This window comes from Ursus maritimus, unplaced genomic scaffold (assembly GCF_017311325.1).
Source record: "Ursus maritimus isolate PB19 unplaced genomic scaffold, ASM1731132v1 scaffold_12, whole genome shotgun sequence".
Taxonomy (NCBI): Eukaryota; Metazoa; Chordata; class Mammalia; order Carnivora; family Ursidae; genus Ursus; species Ursus maritimus.
The window spans coordinates 33,532,784-33,559,467 of NW_024423564.1; the positions used below are offsets into that span (position 1 = coordinate 33,532,784).

The 26,684-nt window shown below is 33.9% G+C and overlaps 1 protein-coding gene across 1 annotated transcript in view; it reads left to right on the forward strand.

Moving 5' to 3' along the window:
• Window positions 1–26,684, forward strand: part of COL24A1 (collagen type XXIV alpha 1 chain) — a 341,448-nt gene that overhangs the window by 131,830 nt on the left and 182,934 nt on the right. Inside the window, exons 20-23 of the mRNA XM_008690817.1 lie at window positions 6,500–6,553; window positions 8,222–8,266; window positions 12,515–12,568; window positions 15,718–15,762. Of these exons, the coding sequence (XP_008689039.1) occupies window positions 6,500–6,553; window positions 8,222–8,266; window positions 12,515–12,568; window positions 15,718–15,762 (198 nt within the window). The remainder of the gene's footprint in view (window positions 1–6,499; window positions 6,554–8,221; window positions 8,267–12,514; window positions 12,569–15,717; window positions 15,763–26,684) is intronic.

Here is a 26,684-nt window from a genome sequence, read left to right on the forward strand (position 1 = left end):
TTATTTCTGAGTACTCTGTTCTGTTTCATTGGCCTATATATCTGTCTTTATAGTGGTACCAAAGTGTTTTATTATAACATTTTAATATATTTTGAAGTCAAGAAATGTGAGACCTCCAGCATTCTTCTTTCTCAAGATTGTTTCGGCTATTCAGGGTCCTTTTGGTTCCTTATGAGTAATAGAATTACTTTTTCTGTATTTGCCATTGAGCCCTTGCAAGAGATTGCATTGATTCTGTAGATTGCTTTTGGTAGTATGAGTGTTTTAACAGTATGAAGTCTTCCAGTCCATGAACATGATATATCTTTACACTGTTTGTGTCATCTATAATTTCTGTCAGCAATGTTTTGTAATTTTCAGTGTATAAGTCTTTCACCTTGGTTAAGTGTATTCCTAAGTATTTTATTATTTGTGATGGTATGGTAAATGGGCTTGTTTTCTTAATTTCCTTTTCAATGTTGTCAATATATACAAATGCAACTGATTTTTGTATGTTGATTTTGTATTCTGCAACTTCGTTGAATTCATTTATTAGTTCTAAACAATATGTTGGTAACAGCTTTAGGATTTCTACATATGAGATGATGTCATCTGTGAACAGAAATTTTACTTTTTCTTTCCTTCGTGGGTGCATTTTTTTTTCTTTCTTGATTAATTGCTGTATCTAGGACTTCTAATACTATGTTGGATAGAAGTGGTGGGAATGGGCATTCTTGCCTTGTTCCTAATCTTAGAGGAAAGCTCTCAGTTTTCCACTGTTGAGTATAATATAAGCTGTGGGCTTTCCATATATGACCTTTATTAGGTTGAGGTACTTTCCTCCTAGTTTTAGTTTGTCGAGTGTTTTACCATAAAAGGAGGGTACTAAATTTTGTTGAATACTTTTTCTGTATCTATTGACATGATTATGTTATTTTTATCTTTTGTTCTGTTAATGTGGTGTATCACATTCGTTGATTTTCATGTATAAACCATTCTTATATCCCAGGGATGAATCCCATTTGGTTATGGTGTATGATCCTTCAATGTGTTGTCAGATTCATTTTGCTAGTATTTTTTTGAGGATTTTTACACTAATATTCATCAGAGAATTTGGCATATAATTTTCTTTTCTTGTAATATCTTGTCTGGCTTTGGTATCAGAGTAATGCTGGCCTCATAAAATGTGTTTGGATGTGTTCCCTACTCTTCAGCTTTTTGAAAGAGTTTGAAAAGGATTTACATTAATTCTTTTTTTTTTTTTTTTTTTTTTTTTTTAATGTTTGGTAGAATTCCCCTGTGAAATCATTGGGTTGTATGCTTTTCCTGGCTGGGAGGTTTTTTATTATTGATTCAATCTCCTTATTAGTTAGAGATCTGAGGGATTTTGTATTTCTTCATGATTCAGTTTTGGTAGGATATATGTTTCTAGGAGTTTTATCTGTGTTTTCTAGGTTATCCAAAATGTTGGTGTGCAGTTGTTCATATTAGTATCTTATGATCCTCTTTCATTTTTTATCTTATTTAAGTCTTGTCTTTTTGTTAGTCTAGCTAAATGTTTGTCAATTTTGTTGATTTTTTTAAAAATGACCTTTAGTTTTGATTTTTTCTATTGTTTTCCTATTCTCTATTCACTTATTTCTGCTCTAATTTTTATTATTTCCTTTTATATCTTAACTTTGGTCTTAGTTTGTTCTTTTTCTAGTTTCCTGAGGCTTATTTGAGATCGTTCTTCTTTTTTAATTCAGGTGTTTATGATTTTAAAATTTGCTCTTAGTACTGCTTTTATGCATCCCATAAATTGAGGTATATTGTGTTCTTATTCCTATTTGTCCCAAGATATTTTCTAATTTCCCTTTTGATTTCTTCTTTGACCCGTTGGTTCTTCAGGGGTGTGTTGTTTAGTTTCTTCTATCTGTGACTTTTCCAGTTTTCCTTCTGCTATTGATTTCTAGTTTCATTTCATTGAGGTCAGAAAGGATAGTTGGTATAATTTCAATTGTATTATATGTGTTAAGACTTGTTTTGTGGCTTAAAATGTGATCTATGTGATCTGTGCTGGCAAATGTTCCATATGTGCTTGAAAGAAAGTGTATTCTGCTTTGAGTGGAATGTTCTTTATATGTTTATTAGGTCCATTTGATTTTTAGTGTTGTTCAAGTCTTATGTTCCTAGAAGATGTATTGATCTTCTGTCTGGTTGTTCTATCAATTATTGAAAATAGGGCATTGGAATCTCTTGCATTTATTCTGTTTCTCATTCTTCCTTCAGTTCTGTCAATAATTGCTTCATGCATTTGGGTATCTGATATTGGGTGCTTATTTATTTATAATTGTTATGTCTTCCTGGCAAATTGACCCTTTGTCATTAGTTAGTGTTCTTCTTTGTCTCTTATGACAGTTTTTGACTTAGTCTTTTTTTTTTTTTTTGCTTTCTTTTGGTTATCATTTGCATTAGATGTCTTTTTCCATGTTTCACTTTCATCTGACGTATGTCATTAAATTCAAAGTGTGTCTCTTGTAGATATCATATAGTTGGATCTTTTTTTAAATCCATTCAGCCACACTAAGTCTTTTGAATGCAGACTTTAATTCATTTACAGTTAAAGTAATTACTAATAAGGAAAGACTTACTATTGCCATTTTGTTAATTGCAGTTGTTTTGTCTTATAGCTTCTTTGTTCCTCTTCTCCTCTCTTGCTGTCTTCAGGTGTGTTTCGTTGAATTTTTATGGTGACATGCTTTGATTCCTTTCTTGTTTTCTTTTGTGTATCTTTCATAGATACTTTCTTTCTGGTTACAGTGGGGCTTGATTAAAGCCTCTTATAACAATCTATTTTGAGCTGATAACAACTTAACTCCAGTTATATACAAAAATTCTACTCTTTTACTCTATGGAAGATTTTGAGAGGAGTGAAATGATGAAAGATGTTTGAAGAATAACAGTAGCAAATTATAAATATGAATATGGTGAATATATAAGGTAGATAAGTGCAATTTCAGTTCAAAGACTGTTGCAAACACTAATCAATGCTCAGTGCATAAGGAGAATGAAACTAATATTTATTGCATCCCTGTTATATTCAAGGTACCCTTTTCTTTATTGTAACAACCTTATGATAATGATGGTAACATGATTCTATAGATAAGGAAACTCAGGTTATAGCCCTAGGAATCTTCAGAGCTGGAATTCAAGTCCTGACTTGACTTCAGATTCTATATATTCCAAATTAAAAAAATAATTTGTGTATTTAACATAACAAATATGATATATGCACACAGTTTAAACAATGATAATAAAACAAACTGTATTAACATTAAGAAATAGACCATTATAAGCTTCTTGAGTATCCCTCACTAATCACATCTGTCTCTTCCCTTCTTCCATTTATAGATGACCCCTCTCTTGTTTTTGCCATACTTTTACCATCTGTGTATACACTCTCACAATATTTGTTATTTTGCTTTTTTTGGAAATTCATATAGATGGAATCACACTACATAAATTCTTCAATGACCTTTTTCCTGTATTCTAGGTTGATGTATATAATTACAGTTTATTTATTTTTACTGCTTAATAGTAACCCACCATGTAGATATAATTGTTTAATCGATACAACTGTTGATAGACATTTACGGCCTTCTTTCTTTCTTGAGGTCAGTTTTCACAAATCTTCCACATGTGCTTGTAAAGAATTTGTAAACTCCAACTTGGGGATTCAGTGTTCTACATATGGCCTTTAGATTAAGTGATTTTGCTATTTCAGTCTTCTCTATTTCTACTGGTTTTTATCCGCTGGATCTATTAATTTCTGAGAGATGTGTTAAAATTTCCCTCTCTAATTTTAGATTTTTCAATTTATCTTTATTTATTAGTTTTTACTTCATGTATTTGGAATTTATTAGTTGCATAAAAATTGAGAGCCTTTAATCTCTTTAATCTCAGCCTTTTATCATTTGGTGACCCTCTTAACTGTAATAATCTGTTTTACCTTAAAATCTGTTATATCTTACATTAATGTGATTATTTCAGCTATTTTTGGGCTGGTGAATCTCGAATATCTTTTTCTACTTTTTTGGACTTTAAATCTCCCTTTATTTTTGTTTTATGTGTGTTTCTTATAAAGAGCTTATAACTAGTTCTTTTTTTTTTTAACTCAGCTTTTATAACTCTTTTAAGTTTGTAAGTTGGTCTTGGAAGATAAAGGAAAAGGGGTTTATCTGAAAGTCATTTTTTGTTTCTTGGTCAGTGGTACCACTTGTGCAGAGTAAATAGCTGCAATGAGAGAATAGAGGAACCTGGTTTTCTTTGGTCACTCAGCCCTCTCTTAGTTACACCCTGGATATGGAGCTGAGCCAGCTTCTTACACATACACAGAAATCTAGAATTGTATATTCATCAATATCTTTTGAACCCCAGAAGTTGTTAATAAGTTTGTGGTGTCTGCTTATTTTATGCTATAAGTTTTTATTAGCCTATCATAATTCAACACAGAATTATTCGCAAACGTTAAAAAATTTCTGACCCTCCCAGAAAAGATTTTGCTCTTTCATGTAAGTTCCCATTATACTTTGCTTCTGCTTCTACTTCTATTACAACTCTTGTTTACTAATTTTTATTTTAAAGTGTCATCATCCTTAAGAAATTATGAATTCATTGAGAATAGGAACTGTGTTTTGTCTTTGTATACTCAGGGCCAAATGCTGTGCTGTTTATTGGACCTAATGCATAGTAGAAAATTAATAAATGTTGGATGAAAAAAATGAATGAACGATGAATTAAGTAATTAAGGATTAGCTGTCCTGTGATGGAATGGAAATATCAGAGCATTCTGATTCCATACTTTACATCAGTCTGAGTACTTAAAACCTATCACTTAGAGATCTAGAAGAGTATTTTTGGATATTTAAGAGTTAGAAATCATTTTATCAGTCAGAATTCTTTTAGTTATAAGTAACGAAAACACAATTTAAACGTGATTCTATAAATATGAGAAAAGTTTAGGAATTCAAACAACTAAATCCAGGACCACAAACAATATCATTAGAATCCAATTACTCCTGCTCTTTTCATTTGTTAATTTATGGATTTCATTCTCAGCCTCTCTCCGCTTCATGGTTTCCCACTCTTTAGGTTTACATCATCCTTAATGCTACTCCCAGCTGTTCCACTGTAGTCCAAAATCTCCTTTAGTTAGATCGAGTTGGGTTTCTGGCTCATTACTGAACCAATCACTGTTTCTAGGGCTTAGAATATGCTGACCAACTTAGGTACATGTCAACCCTCAAATTTACTCAGGGGTGGACTCACCTGTCCTCAATCATGTGGGCTGAATGAGGAGACAGTGTTTCCCTAAGTAAAATTAGGGTGCTTTTGTGAATGTATGTTGGATTTGCATCAAACAACATACACCCGTTTCAATAATCTAATCCATCTCTTCCAATAAAAAAATAAGATAGCTGCACAAAAATGTTATTGCCTAAAGTCATACAGTTTCTTAAATGGTGCTATATACATGAGCTTGTGATAATATATTATAGACTGTTAAATCGACCAAGAGTTTTTCATTTTTTGTTTATATTAGAACATAGCAATGATAGAGCAAGGTATAACAGGAAGACAAGATTCTTGTGCAGTTTATCACCCTGCTGCATTTTGGAACTAAAGATTAATCCCACCTGGATAGATTCACTATTTGGCATAGATATTTACTACACTTAAAAATTAGATAAAAATCTTTTAATGGTTATAGAATCACTAAAAGCAATAATGCAAAAGGTAGTTTTTAAAAGAGATTTAACTTAAAACTTTGCTGACACATTGTATAGTTAGGGGAACAGAACTGAGTAAGAAAAATGTCACCATGTTAAATAGATACTGTAGGGTGTTTTCTAAAGTAGGAAGATTTTTTTTAAGTGACTTTAATAAATTTTTATTCAGAGAGCATTTGATTTTTAACAACATTGATTTTGATTAACAAAAGGGTTTTTTTTAATCGTGAAATTCCTAATCACATTAAGATTGTTACTTTCTTTTGCAAATTGCCCTCTTTTTACCAGTTTGTATTAAGAAGGGAAATAAGCTGAGGAACATGTAGTGCAACTAATGTGTTCTGGATTCTGCTAGTCTCTTAACAGATATTAAAATAGCGCATATTGCTTCCACCTGTCTTTAGACTTTGTGGATACTCTGTTACGTATTTATTGTACTACTATCAAATTAACAATTGTACTCATGGCTTTAAATTCAGAAGTACTTTTTCTGAGTATCTGGTTGAAGAGTAACATACTGAGCAGATTATTTGAACACCAACATACTTTAAAAAATAAGTTTATCCTACATTTCCCATTTTTTTGGACGTCCTGTGGTTTTCTGCTCACCTACCCTCTGACCTCATTTTAATAACTTAATAATGGGAAAGGAATGGTACCAAATTGTATTGGACATCTCGATTAATGCTGATTGAAAAATATTAATTGAGCTACAGTTTTTATTATTTGTGCTTACATTGCTTTTATAGGGACTCCTTGGAAATAGGGGACCTCCTGGACCTCCTGGTCTCAAAGGACTTCAGGTATGGGAAGAAATAAATATCCAGTCAGTAATTGTTTTAGTTCAAATTTTCCCTTTTTATTTTTTGTTTAAAGGAAAACATTGCTTTAGTGTGGGCAGTTTTTGCCATAGAGGATTTCAGGTTACTGTTTTATATTGGCAGTTATGAAATGGAATTTGGAATGATTTTCAGTGTTGTGAATTGATTAAGTAATTTATGTCAGTGATCTTCATGGAATATCTGAAGAATATGAGCTAGAATCTCACTCGTATGTACTAGAATATATATTTGCTATTTGTATCTGTTTTATATTTATGACCTAGTAAATTTTATTTTAATTGAATTGTGAATTGAGCAAAATGTTTGTTGATCAAATAAATAAAATAGAATACATGATGCTAAATAGGTCTATGGATGCTATTCAGATATGGTAATCAACTTTTTATTTAAAGATGAAAAGTCAGTATGCTTTAGAAAATATGTCAATAAATGTAATAAAAATATTACTTTTGAATTTTCTTAGAGAATAATATATAAAAATTCTTTTTTTATGTTTCTGTATTCTCTATTCACTCATACATATTTTGATCCTTAGAAGAATGCACAAGATTTTGTATTTTTATGACATTATAACTGGTTTCACCCAAAGAATATTGGACCTATAAGTTAGTCAAGAAAAAGCTCTAGACATTAACTCCATTCAGTAGGATCCAATATACCTTTGTATCTTTAAGACTGAAAACAGAACTAAGACTCAAAAGCATATTTATTGAATAAGTGAAGTATTAAAATGTGCCAAGAGCAAACATGTTCTGTACCAATAACTTTTTAATATACCAATGTGTGTTGATTTCCATCTATTAAGAATTTAATTGAGTTCCTCTCTGTGTGGGAGAGATATTGAGCCCAAGAAAGTAAAGGTTATCCTTAATTTATGATTTCAGTGATTTCTAATCTTTGTTGTGGTTTTGATGTGCATTTTCCTGATGATTAAGAATGCTGAGCATCTTTTCATATGTCTGTTGGCCATCTGTGTGTCATCTTTGGGAAAATGTCTATTCAGGTCCTCATTTTTAATTGGATTATTTGGGCTTTTGGTGTTGAGTTGTATAAATTCTTCATATGTTTTAGATATTAACCCCCTTTCAGATATCCTGATTTTGTAATAGAAACCCTAATCATTTTCACTCTTATTCATTCTCAACTTTCTATATATAACTTTTATCATCTACCAATTTAAAAACAGTCAAATAGTGCATGTCCCATTTAGGGCAGATGTGGGGTTGTCACTCAAAATATTAAAATGCTATGGGATGGCACAATAAAATACAAGAAAGTTGGGGCACCTGGGTGGGAAGGTAGGGTAGGTTAAGCATCTGACTTGGGCTGAAGTTATGATCTCAGGATCCTGAGATCCAGCCCCACTTCCAGCTCCCCACTCAGCAGGGAGTCTGCTTTTCCCTCTGCCCCTCCTCCCCATCCCGCCACTCTTGCTTGGTCTCTCTCTCTTTCTCTCTCTCTCTCAAATAAATAAAATCTTTTTTAAAAATAAAATACAAGAAAGTCACAGCTTTATTTTCATCACATCTCAGTGGGTTCCAGATTTCAGAATAAATAGAATAAGGGTTTACCTTTTTAAATACTTATTTCAGCCCATGATAAATTCTGATTTTTTTTTTCTTTTTTAAGGGAGAAGAAGGACCAATTGGACCCTTTGGAGAACTGGGGCCAAGAGTAGGTATCATATAAATACTTTTCAAAAAGTGCCTCTCTTAAAATAACTGTTCTGTGAATGTCTTTTAATAGCACCAAATTTTAAGTTATAATAAAGGACAATAAACACTATAACCATACAATCCCTCCAAATAATATAGGCCTATAACTGGAATTTCCCAGCAATATTTTAAATGATATGCCTACTACACATATTTGCTTTTCCTTCAGTAGTTTTATGGTCTTTGTAATTTGTGCTTATTAAAAAGTTTCTCAAAATGTAATAGAAAGCTAAATACCTTAGCCATTTTAGTGATATTATGGGATTTTCTGTTTTCTAAGTGTGCCAGTAAAATTATGGAAACTAAATAAGATGTATTTTCTGTCAACTTTTTCTTCAGATAATATTTTGTGGTAAGATATGAATTACCTGTTTTCAAATTCTGAAAATGAGTTAAGAATTTGGGCATGCATGACCAAAGCTTACATTATTATGAAATAATTAAGGTGTGTGTATCACATTTATTTTAAGAAACGTCATTATACTCACGTGAAATACATCTCATTCTTTTTTCTTGAGAACATCATAACATGCAGGTTCTTAAAACATTTTTACATTTAAGGAAACAATACATCTTTCTTTTTCACCTTTACCTTACTAGCACATATACGAAACTATATATAACAGAAAGGCTATTGTTATTTGAGCCCAGTATAATTGATGTTATTTGAAATTTACTTCTCTAGAAAACAGGAGAACCATGTTTGCCTCTTATCAACTCAGTCTTAATATGTATAACTATTGTTGCTACTATTGGTCGAAGATCAATTTAAGCCTAGTATTGCTCTAAGTATGTCACATGAATCATCTCTAATCCTGAAAACAACCCTACAGGATATTGACCACATTTTTAGAATATTAGTCTAAGGCCTTATTATTACATGCTCAAGCATAACATGCTCAAGATAAACCTAGTATGGCAGAACTTAAACAGGACCAGAAGTAATGACGCCAGCACTGATGCCCTGAATCTCTTGACTTCAAAGAGATTTTTAATGTGCTGATACAGATTCCAGAGAGATTCCTTTCATAATGTAGATATGATGTATAACTATTTCTTAATCTACTGTAATGCTTGAGTGAGTATCACATTATTAGAGATGAAAGAAATATTCTCACAAAGGCTTTTTCCAAAACAATGGAATAAAGTGTATTATTTTAAAATTTTCTGTAAATATCATAGACAAATCTAAGAATTTAGGCTCTTAATTACATTTCTTCTCCTATCTCTGATTAGAGAGCAATTGATATTTAACAATAGTAGGATGATTTTTGATACTTTGCTTTACTCTGTGCTTGGTAGAAAGCCACTAGAGAATTCGAAGCAAGGCAGAGGTAAAAATTAGAGCAACTTTTTTGATAGAGGTCCTAAATATAATTTTTAAGTTGCTAAAGTTTTTATATGTAGTCAAAATACAATAAAAGCTGGAGGATTGTTTTGTTTTGTTTGTTTTGTTTTAAGAAGGAAAAATAAGAGTATTTGTTAATGGATAGGAGTAATAAATTCCAAATCTGTAATACCTGATAGGTATTATAAGTTAGTATTCTATGTAACAATCACCCCCCACACACTTTTTTTACTCTTAGTTTTGAATTTGTCACACACATTGATTGAGGCATAGTGATCTCCTTAATCAAATTTTGTATAATCAGATATCAGTTGTTTGATACTAGAAACCACATACTATGGATTGATCTACCCAATATCTAGGATTTTGACTTCCACTCCTTCAGTGATCGTATTCTCTACTCTTTCTGTACTACCTTCTATAGTCATAGCCTTTACCCTGTCATTACCAGTAATAGCAGCTTCTCCTTATTTTCAAACTTCTCGTTCCCCAACCATAATCTCCTTTCTTTCTAGTCATTCTCTCTTGTAACCAATCCAACAGTTCCAGAAGGAATTTTAATCCATTGATCCTATTGCCTTTCCATTATTCCTGTTCTCATCGGAGACCTCACATCCCTCCTCATCATGCTTAAAACACTAAATTATCCCTTTGATTGCATTCTGAATTCTATTCCCATACCCATTTGCTTTTCTTTTTCTTTTTTTAAAAGATTTTATTTATTTATTTGAGAGAGAGAGTGCATGCACAAGGTTGGGAGGGGCAGAGGGAGAAGCAGACTCCCTGCTGAGCAGGGAGCCCGATGTGGGACTCCATCCCAGGACCTGAGATCATGGCCCGAGCCGAAAGGCAGATGCTTAACCGCTCAAGGCCCCCCATACTCATTTACTTTTAATTTTCTAATTATTATTTTACACTTTCTCTCTTCTCAACTCCACTCATTTCTCTAATTTTCATTCTTAGCCCATTACTTTGCATCCTAGTTCCCTGAGGAGATTGAAGTATTCAGAGAACCTCTATAAGTTTCCACTATTGCTTCTATCTCCCTCTCTGTCTATACCATTTACTTGGCCTTCCCTCCTGTTTTTGTGGATGAACAGGCCATTTTTCTAGCTAAGGTCAAAACTTCCACTTGTTTACTACGTATCTTATCCTTGTGCCTACTGAAGAACATTGACCCAACTATTTCCCACTTTCACCTGCATCTTAATTTCATTCTCTCTAATGGATCAATCCTATCAGCAAAGAAAGATGCTATTATTTCTTCCAGCTTAAAAACCATAAAACAAAACATATTGATCCCAGGTTTTCTTCCAGGCGTTACCTTTTTCTCCTTACCTTTTCAGTAAAAAATTCTCAGAAGTATTGCCTATACATGTTCTTTATAGTTTTTCTCCTCACCCTATCTGCTGAAACATTCTTGTCCCCACCACTCCAAAACAAATGATCTTATGAAGGTCATCAGTGACTTCCATGTTGCTAAATTCAATGGTCATTTGACAAGATCACATCCTCCTCCTAGAAGCACTTTCTTCACTTACATGATCTTCTTCCTAACTGTTGGGCAGGAAATTTGCATATTTTCCTCATTCCTTCAAATTCCAAAATTTTGTAAATCCACAAAACCCAGGGCTTTGTTTGTGGACTTGATCTCTTTTCTATTTACACTCATTCCTAGATGTGTTGGTCCAGTCTTAACGGCTTTAAATACCATCAGAATGCTGGTGATTGCCTAAATCATATGTTCAGATCAGAATTTTCTACTCTGAATCTCTGGACATGTAAAACTACCACAAGATCTCTCTACTTTAAATTTCTAACAAGACTATAAAACTGCAGGGTCCACAACTGAGCTCCCAATTTACCCTCCAAGTCTTTCTTCTTAGAGTCTTCCTCATTTCATTTAGTCTCTTACTCAGATTAAAATCTTGAGTTTATTCTTGATTCTTCTCTTTCTCTCACATTCTACACTTGACCTGTCAGCAAATCTTGTTAGCTCTACCTTCAAACTATATACAGTTTTACTCACAACCTCCTCTGTTACCACCCTGGTCTATGCCACGGTCATCTTTCACTTGAATTATTTCAGTCCTCTTTGGACTGCCTGCTCCCACACTTGCATCAAAGTGATCCTGTTAAAACATAGATAATGACACTAATCTTCTCAAAGCTTTTCTAAGTCTTCCTGCTTCATTCAGAGTAAAAAGCAATGCCCTAATTGTAACCCTCCAGGCCCTATATGACCTGGCTTCTCATTCCCCATTCCTTTCTTTGACCTAATCTTTTAACTAATCTCCTTTCTTACTCTGCACCAGCTTCATGGACTCTTCATGGTTTCTTCAACACACCAGTCACATTCTTGCCTCAGGGCCTTTGCACGTGTTCTTTTCCTGTGCTTGGAATATTCTTTCTTCAGATAGCCATATAACTTGTTCCTTTTAAGTCTCTACTCAACTGCCATCTTCTCAGTGAGGTCTTCCTTGGCAATCTTAACAAAAATTTGAACAAAACTCCCACAACAGTTTATATCTCCCTTCCTATGTCCGTCACATTTACCCCTACCTAACATACTATATATTTTACTTATTTTATTAAATGGTATCATCCTTATTAGAATGTAAGCTCTATGAAGGCAGGTATGCTTAGTGCGTTCCTCAATCTCCAACCCCTAGAACTGTGCAGGGCACACAGTAGACAGTGTAAGACTGTAGAATAGATACTAATGGGTATGCTAAAATGCATTTATCAAGTGATTTTGAAGTGTTTCATCTCATAGAACGGTCTGAATATCATAAATGTTTGGAAATTTCCAAAAATGAAAATGATTAAATGTATCTCTTTTTTTCTGTTCTTTTCTAGGGAAAACCAGGTCAAAAGGGTTTTGCAGGTGAACCAGGACCAGAAGGCTTAAAGGTGAAGTAGCTGACTTATTAGGAATTATAAAATATAGTTTTCAAAAAGATAAAATTATGACTTTCATAAAAATATAAAATGAACATCTAAGATTTTATTCAACTTATTAATAAGGGAGCCAGTGATATGTTAAAACTGGCTCAAATAGCATTTGAAAAGTTACATATCTTTATATCTATATCTACATCTATATATCTGTGTCTATAAATATCTATAACTGTGACTGTATTTATATCTATATCTTTATATGAATAGATATACAGTTTAATAAAGAATTGTTAAATTTGTGGTGAGATATAGGAGAATAAACCACAATTTGGGGGGCTGTCCATTTCGCTGGACAGAAATCTACAAGTTAATATAATTTCACTAAATACACACACACACACACACACACAATTTGTTATATAGATATTATATATATATCTTCACCAAGTGTGGGTCCTTTAAGCAATTGTACAGTGATTCTAAGTACATTCTCTAGAAAATCACTAGGTGGCCTTCACCACTTTATGTCATCGAAAGAATGTGGCACCTACTTTTTTGCCTTGTTTCCAAGTTTTGTGTGACTTTTTAACACCAACAAATGTAAGGTAATGCATTGGTTTTATATGTGCAACACTAAGGTCTAAAGGAAACTAGCTTATAAGAATTAGTGATATATACAAATTTAAAACTTAAGGAAAAATTGAAAAGCTTTACAGCATTATAGCTAAATTTCTTAAAGTTAGAAGTCACCGTTTATATTAAACTATTTTTGTGATATTAGAATCTAAGAAAAAGATGAACAATATTTTCTGAGATCAATTAATAAAGAAAAACGAGCTAAAATATTTTCTAATGTGTCAGCCTCTCTGTAGCTGCAGTTATTCTGGGGGAATATGTGTACCTGACTCTCAAGTTACACACATGATAACATGTGTAGTGGAAACATAGTAACATGGAAATGGAAACATGGAATTTGGAAACATGATATTTATAAACAGAAGGCTTAATTCTCCTTGACTGAGATTAGTCACTAGTACTGCCAGATAGCTCTAAAAAAATCCACCTGTGAGCTACATGTAGTCAAACAGGCAAGAAACTGAATCTTAGTCCTAGTGACATCCTGCCTCCTTACTAGAATCACTCCAGCATTTGGGTGGCTCTTTGTAACCCAGGAGATGAAGGAGTTCTTTAATGTTCAGCTCCTTGTAGTTGTCCCTGAAATTTTAGTCTTGGTGTGTCATATAGCTATTCACTAGAACCTGGCATTCTCTTGGGGGAACCTGGCATTCCTGGGGGGAGCACTTGGGAGTTGGTTAAGGGTCACACCACCTTTTACAGAACCCTAGGATCTCTGTTCTCTTCCTAGGCCTGGGGAAATATTCCTCTCTCTCTTGTTGCCCTCAAAGACCAACTCACCTCCTTCCTTTAGGCTCTCTGAAAAGTAAAGCAGGAGCAACTTCTGCTTTCTGCCTGTTAACACAGACCTCCCCTAAGACTATGAAGCACAAAACAGTCCATCTCCCTTGGAATTTGAAAGGGGTATTGGGTAAGGAGGGGGAAATACAATAATTAATAATCTGTATATTATTCTGCCACAGATTTTCTAAAAAAGCTATCTAGTGAATTGTCAGTCAAAAACTAGGATTCACAGACTACTACAGTGCTTCATTCTTTACTGTATATCTAAGTCCACACAAGAATTGAAACGAATATTTGTGTAGTCTTTAAAAGTTCATTTCAAATTGATTACTCATATGAATATTAGGTTTCAGTGTTTAAAATCAGCACTGTTCAATAGAGTATATAATATGAATCACAGATGTGAGCCACAGTAAAAAAAATGAAAAGAGACAAATGAGATTAATTTTAGTAATATATTTTATTTAACCCCAAATATGAAAATATTATTTCAATGTGATCAATATTAAAATTATTAATGAAATATTTTATATTCTTTTTTGCTACAAAGTCTTTGAAATCTAGTGTGGATTTTATACTTACATCACATTTCAGTTCACACCAGCTAATTTCAAATGCTCAGTAGCTATTTATATTAGTGGCTACAATAATTGTTCAGTGCAGCTTAACATTTTACTACTCTACCCTACAATATAATTACTAATTTTTAAATAGCAATCGAGGGTTTAATTTCCTATTGCTATAAATAAAACATATATTCTTGTCAGATTAACTATACATGGTACCCTAAACTGAATCTTCTACCTTTCATTAGTCTATGTCTTTGTTCAGCATTCACTCATGCCATTCCTCAACACCACAAAGGGACCTTTGTCATAACCAGTGGAATATCACCTATTCTTCAGAGCCCAACTCAAATATAGTTTCCTAATCCATTACTTGAAATCGTTGATGTTTGGATTTTCAAAAGAGAATATGGTGAATATACTACATTTTATTTAACACCGCAGCAGGCTATGGGACAACACACCATAATTAGAAACACTAACATTTCTGCGGTGAAATATAAGGGTGTTCAGATTAATTAAAACAAACAAGACTATAAATAGCCTCCCTCAGGTCAGATAAAGCATTGCTGCCAAATAAATTCAGGTTAGGTTAAGTTTGCTACCAAACGAGTTTTGAAAAACTTTGCGTTTTCCGAGTGGTAGGGACTAGGGACTGTGGTTAAGGTTCCGAGCATACCTCACTTCCCCAGTGAAGCCAGCTCTAGCTGCCAGCCCAAGCGGGCGTGCTCCTGTGAGCTCCCTTGCTCTTCACTGTGGCAGGTACTCTGCTCTGCTCCGCTTTCTGAGGTCTTTTGTCCTGGATCAAATAGAGCATTCCTGTGGGCAAAGAATTTATTTTATTTTTATTCTTTCTTAATACCTTCCACAGCTCCTACTGCTCTGCCTTTTACAGAGTACACCTCAATAAATACTTCTTTTAAAAAATTTTATTTGCAAAAATGTTTTAAAAGTGATTAAAAGTCATCAATAGAAGAATATAACTTAAGAAAACAGTAGGAAGAAGACTATGTTTCACAGAAATAGTATAACAGAGTTTTGAATAACGGAGGTTTTTTTTGCTTTTTTTTTTTTTTAGAATTTGACTAATAACATTAAATGAAAATGGAAGCAATGTCACGAGTGATCTTGTTTGAAAAATAATCATTTTTACAGCTTTATATTATTTATTAACAGGGAGAAGTGGGAGATCAAGGAAACATTGGAAAGATTGGTGAAACAGTAAGCTTATTTTATGCTCTTTTATTTGTACCATCATCTGTAAGCATGTTTAGGAGTCATGTTAGCGATCATCTGTGCTTAATAAAATTCAGAATAAAAAATTCTTAGCTCCTACAAATTTAAAGCCACTTGTGATGTGACAAATAAAACCTACTCTACAAGAGAAATGAGGGGAAACAGAGTTATTGATATTTTTGTCCAATATAAATTATATCTATAATACCAGGAACATTCTTGTTTCTAATATTTGGTCTTTAATTTTAGTTCTGGTCATTTCAATCTAAATTTGACCTTAACATTTTTCATTATTAAAAATCTATAACTTACCAAGCCATAAAATAGTAAGCTCTTAAGTTTGAAAATATTTTTTCTTTAGATTTGAAAGATTAAGCTAAGAGGTGAAGTATTGGAAAGCATATTGTAACTTCTTTCCTCAAAAGAAGTTTGATTTGTTTAAATTTGCATTGCTGTGGAAGTAGGAAGCTTTATGTTGTATTTGAATCATATATGTTAGAAGTAATTTTATTTTCTGTACTAGGGAAAGCCAGATAAAATATTTTCTAACAAATGAACCCATATAACATATATAAAGTGGTAAATTACATTGATTCAAGGCAAGCGAATTTATTTACAAAGTGTGCTGGGTTATCACAAAGCAAGTGGTACCATTTAATAGGTTAAATGAGCAAATTCTCTTCCTTCTAACCTTTCTTATGACTTAAATAAAAATAAACTCTTCTAAAAAATTGTTTTGCAATATCAAGTAATCAGACAATTATATTTCCTGGTCTTGTGATAAAATGGCAATACGTTTCTGATACTCTTATTTTTGTCATGAATTCTTAACAAAAATAAAGAGAGAATCCATTTAGTCTTAAAAGATTGTTGCCGTACCAATTAATCCATAATCACTAGAAAGATGATTTTTCTGTTCTTGTTTTTACTGAGAAGGGTAATTCCAGTGGGACGTTGACATCAATTAGATTATTCAAGACTTCTTCTCAAATATAATTGTAACTGGTATTTCTCTAAGGTCACTCAAAGAAATTAAATTCTGCCATTTCTGAGTGACAAATTGCTAAGAAATATATATAAACTAGAATTAATAGCCACAGTTAAAATACCAATCTTTTTTTAAAAAGATTTGTTTGTTTATCTATCTATCTATCTATCTATCTATCTGAATGACAGTGAGTGAGCCATAAGCAAGAGGGGCAGAAGGAAAGGGAGAGAGAATCTGAAGCCAACTTAGTGCTGAGCCCAGAGCCAGATGTGGGGCTTGATCTCAAGACCCTGAGATCACGACCCAAGCCGAAACCAAGAGTCAGACTTTTAACCGACTGAGCCACACAGGTGCCCCAAGAGCATCTTTTCTTAATATAACATCGTATATTAAGCTTCTAAGTGTTATTACTTAGTAGTGTTGGACTAGTTCCACACAGTATAAGAACCCAGTGCCAATACTGTCTAAAGTAGAAATGGGCTGTCTTGGCAGATAGTGGATTTCTGTTATTAGAGGGAAACCAACATTTAGTGAGCATTTGCTATGTGCCAGATGTAATACGAAGTGATGTTTAATATCGTGGCATTGCGTTTAATTCTCAAACAATTTTAAAAGGCACATTTTGTTATTCCAGTTTTTGAAATGAGGAAACTGAAGCACAGTAAGTAACCTGTTCAAAGTTACATAGCTAATAAATTATGGAACTGAGATTTAACCTAGAGATCCAAACTCAAAATCGAAATCTCAAAATCCAAAGCATCATACCCCAGCTTTATTGAGGTTTAACTGACAAAGTTATAAGATATTTAAAGTATAAGTGATGATTTAAGGACCCCCCCCCAAGTCATTTAATAGAGCTGAGGATGTTTACTGTTAGCTAACAGCCACTTAGACTACAAGTTGTGGAGAGATTTCAAGCATCAAATATATTATCAAACAAGACGGCCTTTTCATCTTTGAGATTCCATCTTTCTCATTAAGGATAGGAGATAGACTTTAAAAAAAATTTCAGTGACTATATTGAGTTAATTAAAATATATAAGATGCCTAAAGAATATTTTATTTTGGCTCTTGGTAATCTCCAGCTTTTATTTTATCTTATTAATTTCAAAATCTTAGAAATATAGTTCATCTAATCCAGAGTTCTGTTAAAACAAAACTCATAAGAGATATGGGAAGATATGATCACCCTTCCTGATATCAGTCTTATAATTTGGGGATATGTAAGGTTAGTTTTAATTGCATAGCTAGTTTTTACTTTTCCCAGTCTTTTTGTACAGTCTTTTAATTGCCTTTAACTGAACCTCCTCCAGTAATGTTTCTTTCTAGATCTATACAGATTAGAACCCAGTTTGTGATACAGCATGCCAAGTATAGCAACCCATCTATATTTCATATCTATATACTTCTTACATTCATTTACTCTAGGCAAATAATTAATTTCTGTAAATGTGCCCTAAAAAGTCTGTAATTCCAAAAAATGCCCCTCATTCTCTTCATTCTAACATAGTATTTTTTTATGAATAAATCTTGAATTATCCCACCTTAATTGCCAGTCCTCTTTGTCTTTAACTTTCTAGGCTGAAAGTATTTGAAGAGTTATAAAAGAGAATATAGAATCTCGTTTTTTAGTATTGATCAAGAGACCAGAATTAGGATCAGTGGATAGACATCAGAAGGGGACAGCTTTCTATGTAGGCAAAAATATTTTAATAGAATTTCTAATACTCGGACTCTCCCATGGGGTGATTCAACACCTCATTCTTAGAAAGTTTGGATGACTTTCTTCAATCATTTATTCAGCAGATATTTGTATTTATATTTATATGATCCTTGCCTTCATGAAATTTATAGTCTGTTGGAGGTTGGAAAGATTTTAAATAAATAACTGCATAAAGAAATACGTAATTATAAACTGTGATACATTCTATAGAGGAAAAGTTTAAGGGACTGAGACAGAGGTGCCAAATTTAGATCAGAAAATGAAAGGTCTGTTTTGAGGAAATGACATACGAATTGTAACCATAAAGCATGGTAGGATCTAGCTAGGGAAGAGTGGAGAGAAAGAACATTCCTGGAATATGCAATATAACAGAATTTTCACCTTTGGACTTCTCTTGCTTTAGAGAAATTATTTTTAATTTTTCTAAATATTTGTTTTCTCAACAGTTAACGGATAAAAATAGTAACTACTTCATGAAGTTTCTTGTGAGGATTAAACATGGTAATGCCTTAAAGCACTTAGCACAGAGCCAATCACATAGTAAAAACTTGAGAAATGTTAGCTGTAATGGTGGTGGTGGTGATTATTATTGTATGGAAAAGCATTTGGCTGTTTTAGGAACTGAAAGAAAGCCAGTGTGGATAGACCTTGGTAAGCCAAGGGAAAAGCAAAGTGAGGGGCTATTAGTAAAGGAAGCAGGAGCCAAATCTTTCGGGGCGATGTTTATTACTCTGGACTTGATCCTGAAGTAGATGGAAAATTATTGGAGTATTCCATGTAAGCCAATGACAGGATTTAATTTGTGTTTCACAGTCACACTGGTGGCAATAGATTAGGAAATTGGAACATGGTTATGAGGAGCAGAGTAGAAGAGGGTGACCAGTTAGAATGCTATTATAGTAGCCTAAATGAGAAAGAAATGACTTGGGCCAGGGTGATGGCAGTGGGTATAAGAGAAGTGGATGCATATGAGATATATTTGTGGTGATAATTTGAAGATAGGCTGCAAAAAAAGGGAAGGATTCTAGTCAGTCCAGCATATAATAGGGCTTTGATAACTAAACTCTTTATGATTTATCAGGAATATTCTGGAAGCATAAGGAATTGGTATATATGATGTCTAAGGATAATTCCAATTATAAGAATCTAGGACTCTTTTCTAAGAATTTAAGTGTTTCTAGTCTTCCTCTCACCTGCCAATTTGGCTTCTTTTCTCTGGCTCTCCTCCAGTTTCATTATGTCTTCCTGCCGTTATAGCAAACAGAACTAGACTAAATATTTTAGAAGCAATGGCTCCACAGCCTTCTTCATGAAGGGGATAATAACCTCTATTTCCTTTATTGCTGAGATGCACAAAACTGCGTAGGTTTTTCCTGTAGCAAAAAAAAGCTGGGATGACTTTGGAAAATGATTGGCAGTGACCCCCAGGATTCTTTTCTGGTTCGTTATTTTGAATATAAAACTTGGAATTTTTTTTCATAAAATGACTACATTAAGTTTCAGTTGCAACTTTTCTGTCCAATTAAAGGGATTATTAAGAATGTCATATAGTTTGGCCATATTAATTTACCTCTTAAAATATAACCCAACTACTTGATAATACATCATTTATTCCTAATTTATCAATTTAGCAAAATTTCATAAGCAATCTACTGTGTCCTCTCTGTTTTTCTGCCTGCCCTCTGGTGTGCTAGTATATAGTAAATGACTGATGAGCAGAAAGGAAGAGGAAGAGGAAAGGCCATGGATAATCCTCAAAATCAGGTATTCCACTTCTCATTACAAAACCTTTAGAATCATAGAGCTTCTGAGGGCTGATTCTAAGTTAGATTATAACCAGCTCCTTCAGGACCAAATAGCGGTGGAGTCAGAGGAGGAAATGAAAGGAAGGAAATCTATTTATTGAAGAAGTACTATCTCATTTAATCTTAAAACAACCCTACTAAGATAAAGCTTATTGACATTCTGGAAGTGAGGAAATAGAAATTTATTGAAGTTACATGATATGTTCAAATTCCTACAGTTAGTAAGCAGTGGATCTGGGTTTCATATCTGGATTTTCTACTTCCTGTTCCAAGGTTCTTTTAGCTACATCAAAAATTAGTTATCCTGTCTTTATTTATTTTTTATCAATTGGCCTACTGTCTTGTTCTCTCTTTTTATTTTATTTTACTTTATTTTATTCGTTATTTATTTTAATTCCAGTGTTGTTAACAAACACTGTTATATTAGTTTCAGGTGTACAATATAGTACTTCAGCGGTTCCATGTATGATTCAGTGCTCATCAAGATAAATGTACTCCTAATCCCCTTCACTTTTTTCACCCATCTCTCACTGACCTCTCCTCTGGTAGCCATCTGATTGTTCTCTGTCGTTGAGTCTGTCTTTGGTTTGTCTCTTTTTTTTCCCCTTTGTTCATTTTTTTTCTTAAGTTGCACATATGAATGAAGTCATATGGTATTTGTCTTTCTCTGACTTATTTTGCTTAGCATAATACTCTGTAACTCCATCCATGTTGTTGCAAATGGCAAGATTTAATTCTTTTTTATGGTTGAGTAATATTCCATTGTATATATACACACCACCTCTTCTTTATCCATTCATCTATCAATAGACACATGGGCAACTTCCATAATTTGGCTATTGTAGTTAATGCTGCAGTAAACATAGGGTGCATATGTCATTTCAAGTTAGTGTTTTTGTATTCTTTGGCTAAATACCCAGTAGTATGATTAGTGTAGTGTAGTTCTATTTTTAATTTTTTGAGGAAACTCCATTCTGTCTTCCACAGTATCTGCACTAGTTTGCAGTCTCACCAACAGTGAATGAGAGTTCCTTTCTCTACACATCCTCACCAACACTTGTTGTTTATTGTGTTTTTTATTTTAACCATTCTGACAGGTGTGAGGTAATATCTCATTCTAGGTTTGATTTGCGTTTTCCTGATGATGAATGCTGTTGAACATCTTTCATGTGTCTGTTGACCATCTGTATGTATTCTTTGGAAAAATGTCTGTTAATGTCTTCTGCCCATTTTTAAATTGGATTATTTGGGGGGTTTTTTGGTTCTGAATTGTATAAGTTAATTATATGTTTTTGGATACTGACCCTTTATCGGATATATCATTTGCAAATATCTTCTCCCATTCAGTAGGTCGTTGTTTAGATTTGTCGATTGTTTCCTTTGCTGTGCAGAAGCTTTTTATTTTGGTGTAGCCTCAATAGTTTATTTTTGCTTTTGTTACTCTTGCCTCAGGAGACGTATCTAGAAAAAAGTTGCTACCACCGATATCCGAGAAACTACTGCCTGTGTTCTCCTCTACGGTTTTTATGGTTTCAGGCCTCACATTTAGGTCTTTAATCCATTTTGAGTTTGTTTTTGTGTATGGTGTAAGAAAGTGGTCCAATTCATTCTTTTGCAAGTTACAGATTTGTAATATAACTTGTCCAAAATTGTGATATCTCCAGTTTTGTTTTTCTTTCTCAAGACTGTTTTGGGCTTTTTGGGGGTCTTTTGTGGATCCATACAAATTTTAGGCTTATTTGTTTTAGTTCTGTGAAAAATATTGTTAGTGTTTTGATGAGGATTGCCTTAAATGTGTATATTGCTTTGCTTAGTATAGACATTTTAACAATATTTGTTCTTCCACTCCATGAACATGGGACATCTTTCCATTTGTTTTGTTGTCTTCAATTTTTTCATCAGGGCTTCATAGTTCTTAGAGTACAGATCTTTCATCTCTTTGGTTAAGTTTATATCTAGCTATATTTTATTATTTTTGGTACAATTATAAATGAGATTGTTTTCTTAATTTTGCCTTCTGCTGCTTCATTATGAGTGTATAGAAATGCAGTGGATTTCTCTGTACATTGATTTTGTATCCTGCAAACTTACTAATTCATTTATCAGTCCTACTAGATTTTTGGTGGACTCTTTCAGGTTTTCTATATATAGTATAATGTCATTTGCAAATAGTGAAAGTTTACTTCCTTACCAGTTTGGTTGCCTTTTATTCCTTTTTCTGTCTGATTGCTGTGGTTGGGACTTCCAATACTATGTTGAATAAAAATAGTGAGAGTGGACATCCTTGTCTTGTTCCTGACCTTAGGGAAAAAAGCTCTCAGTTTTTCCTCATTGAGTATGATGTTAGCTTTGGGTTTTTCATATAAGGCCTTTATTATGTTGAAGTACGTTCCCTCTAAACCTACTTTGTCGAGGGTTTTTATCATGAATGGATCTTGTACTTTGTCAAATGTTTTTTCTGCATCTACTGAAATGATCATATGCTGCTTCTCCTTTCTCTTGTTGATGTGATGTATCATGTTGATTGATTTGTGAATATTGAACCACCCTTGCAGCCTGGGAATGAATCGCACTTGGTAGTGCTGAATGATTTTTTTAATGTATTGTTGGGTTTGGTTTACCTAATATTTTGGTGAGGATTTTTATGTCTATGTTCTTCAGAGATATTGGACTATAGTTCTCTTTTTTGGTAGTGTCTTTATCTGGTTTTGGTATTAGGGTAATGCTGGTCTCATAGAATGAATTTGAAGTTTTTCTTCCTCTTCTATTCTTTGGAAAAGTTTGAGAATAGGTAGTAACTTTTTTTTAAATGTTTCATGGAATTCATCTGTGAAGCCATCTGGTCCTGGACTTTTGTTTGTTGGGAGTTTTTTTATTACTAATTCAATGTCATTGCTGATAATCAGTCTGTTCAAATTTGCTATTTCTGCATTAGTTTTGGTAGATTATATGTCTCTACAAATTTTCCCATTTCTTCTAGATTGTCCAATTTGTTGGCATATAATTTTTCATAATATTCTGTTACAATCCTTTGTATTTCTGTGGTGTCGCTTGTTATTTCTCCTCTTTCATTTCTGATTTTATTTGACTCCTCTGTCTCTCTCTCTTTCTTTTTTTTTCTTTTTTTGTGAGTCTGATTAAAGTTTTTTCAATTTCCTTGATCTTTTCAAAGAACCAGCTCCTGATTTCATTGATCTGTTCTATTGTTTTTTTAGTTTCTATATCATATATTTCTGCTCTGATCTTTATTATTTCCTTCCTTCTACTAGTTTGGGGTTTTGTTTGTCCTTTTTCTAGCTCCTTTAGGTGTCAGGTTAGGTTGTTTATTTGAGATTTTTTTGCTCCTTGAGGTAGGCCTATATTACTGTAAACTTCCCTCTTAGAACTGCTTTTGGGGTATCTCAAAGATTTGGGACCATTGTGTTTTCACTTTCGTTTTGCTCCATGTAATTTTTTATTTCTTCGATTTTTCGGTTGACTCATTCATTGAGCATGTTATTTAAACTCCGTGTTTTTGTGCTGTTTCCAGACTTTTTCTGGAAAAAAGTTCTAGTTTCATAGCATTGGGGTCAGAAAAGATGCATGGTATGACTTCAATCTTTTTGAATTTGTTGAGACTTATTTTATGGCCTAATATATGATCTATTCTGGAGAATGTTCTCTGTGTGATCTTGAAAAGAATGTGTCTTCTGTTGTTTGAGGATGGAATGTTCTGAATATATCTCTTAAATCTATCTGGTCTAGTGTGTGGTTCTCTTTCCCTCACCCCAAGGCAGTAGACAATGTGAAGTGGTGCTGGCCCCTGAGGGAGCTATTTGCATCCTGCCAGGCTTGTGGCACTACTTCGGACAGGCTCATGAGTGTGTTGGCAGGGACATGCTGCCACTCCTGGGTCCGGGCTGGTGTGGGGCACACAGTTTTAGCATGGTGCCCGCCAGTCTGCTTGCAAAATGAGACCTGCCACTGCAGTTGCTGGGATTGGGGCTGGCCTGCGTGGATCCACAAAGTGTCCTGGCCAGGGGTGTTGGCAAGGTTTGTGCTGGTCTTCTAGGGGAAGGGAACTGCTGCAGGGGTACTTAGGCAAGGGTGACTGAAAAGGGCAGTTCCGCTGAAGCCCGGAGTGGTGGGGCTTGGTATAAGCAATTAGGTAGTAAATTCTGACACTGTGCTGATTCCCACAGGTAGCAGTGTGTTTATGCTGAGGGGTGGGGGAGGGAGATAGTGCCTGCCAGCTCCTTTGTTCCTGGACTGGTCCTCCTGTGATCCTGCCCCTTCTAGACACTCTCCGAAATGAGTAAACTACTCTCCCGCTTATATGTCCCAGGCATTTTTCAAACTGCTGCTTCTGTGCTGTATCTGCCAGGGCCGTTTGTCCTGTACTCTAAGGATGGGGACTCAGTTTCCGCTTGCCCTCTGGGCTCTCCCAGAGCTGAGCCCACTGATTTTTAAAATTCCAGGTTTTTAAACCTGCTAGTTGTAAGAACTCATGAAATGTGGTCCTTCTCACTTTCAAAGCAAAGTGTTATGGGGATTCATCTTCCCCATGCAGGCTCCCTGGTGTGATAGTCTGTTTCTCCCCCTTCTCTGTGCCTTCAGCTTCCTCCCCCACTCCATGGACTACCAGTTTGTTTGTTCCCCACTGTTGGGGACGCTGTTGCCCTTTGTACCCTCTCTGATGTGGCTTCTTCTTTACCTTTAGTTGTGGAGTTTGATCTGTCGGTCTTTGGGTCATTTTCCGGGTTATTTACACGGACATGAGTGTCATCTAATTGTATCCGTGGAGGAGGTAAGCTTAGGATCCTCTTCCTCTGCCATCTTCCCAGCCTACTCTATTTGTCCTGTCTTTAAATGGAAACTTGGGAATCAATAGTTAGTTTCAGAAATGAACAAAATAAAATTTTACTTGGTAATCTTTTAGGCCAAGCTGGCAATTAAATTTTAAAATATTGTCAAATGTTATTATTTCTGAGAATTATTGAAACATAATTTAATGTATTTATAATGGAATCAGGAAAGATTTTGAAACATGTGGAAGAAAATATTAAGAAGTGCTCATTGCAAAACCTCATTTAATACAGCGATGAGTTTTGGTTCTGTCTTGTTGGCATTATCATGAAACTATTATCAAACATCATACAAGTTCATTTTATTTAATAAGTTCCATTTCTTCTTTCATTAAAAGGAGAATGCTATTTTAGATGGACTTGCCTAAATCATAAAAGTGACTCATATTTTCTTGAGGAAAAGTCCCAGAAGCTGATAGTACCATTTAGCCAAATAAGAAGAACAAAGTAAAACTCTATCAAACTGTCCTTATAGGGCCTCTGTAGTCTCAGTGCTTTCATCTTAAAAATGTCATCTACCCCCTCTTCTTTCCAAGCTGCACATACCTGTAGGACAGCTACAAAGCTGTTATATGTCTCCTATATGGCAGGGAGAGGCAATTGTTCTCAGAATGGAGAGTTACACAAAACGTATATCTACCATACATACAGTCATGAAAAGGATGCTTACCTGAATATAATAAAAATAGGTACTATTTATTGAAAACCTGTGATATGTCAGCTACTTTGTATATATTGTTTCATTTAATCCTCACAAAAACTCTGGAAAATAAAAATTGCTCCTCTTTTATACAAAAGAAAACATGTTTCAGAGAAGTAAGAAATTTAGCACCCTGCTTCCTCTTAACAATGAGATGACTTCCAAGTGTCTTTCTAACGAATACATATTGTCCTATTGTTACTATATAAAGTTAGAGATTATGGGGCCCAAGTACCACATTATGGTTTGAGGAAGTGTCTCAGAAACATAGATGTGGCAAAATTGTTATGTTTTAGAATCGTATATTTGACATTTATCATCTTTGAAATGTGTAAATAGCATTACTTATTGGATTAAGAAGCCACAGCAAATTAATTTCACTATAGTATTAAGTCCACTCTGGACTCCAGGAAGCAAACTGAGGCTTACAGAAGGGAGGGGGTAGGGGGTTGGGGTAACCGAGTGATGGGTATTAAGGAGGGCATGTGTTGTGATGAGCACTGGGTGTTATACGCAACTAATAAATCATTGAACACTACATCAAAAACTAATGATGTATTATATGTTGGCTAACTGAACATAAGAAAAAGAAATAAAAGAAAGAAAATTAGAAAAAAAGAAAATTAGAAAGTATAAATCAGTGAAGTCAAAAGCAAATACACACAAAGTGTGTGGACATATTCATGGACATGATCAGAGAAGATATATGACATTACAATTCTAGGTAAATTGAAGAGAAGCAAATTAAAGACAATTTGAAACCTACCATTCTCTGAAAACAAGGTGCAAATAACTCCAAGATGAGCTATTATTTCATAAATGAGATGCCAATAGTGTTTTCTTTTAA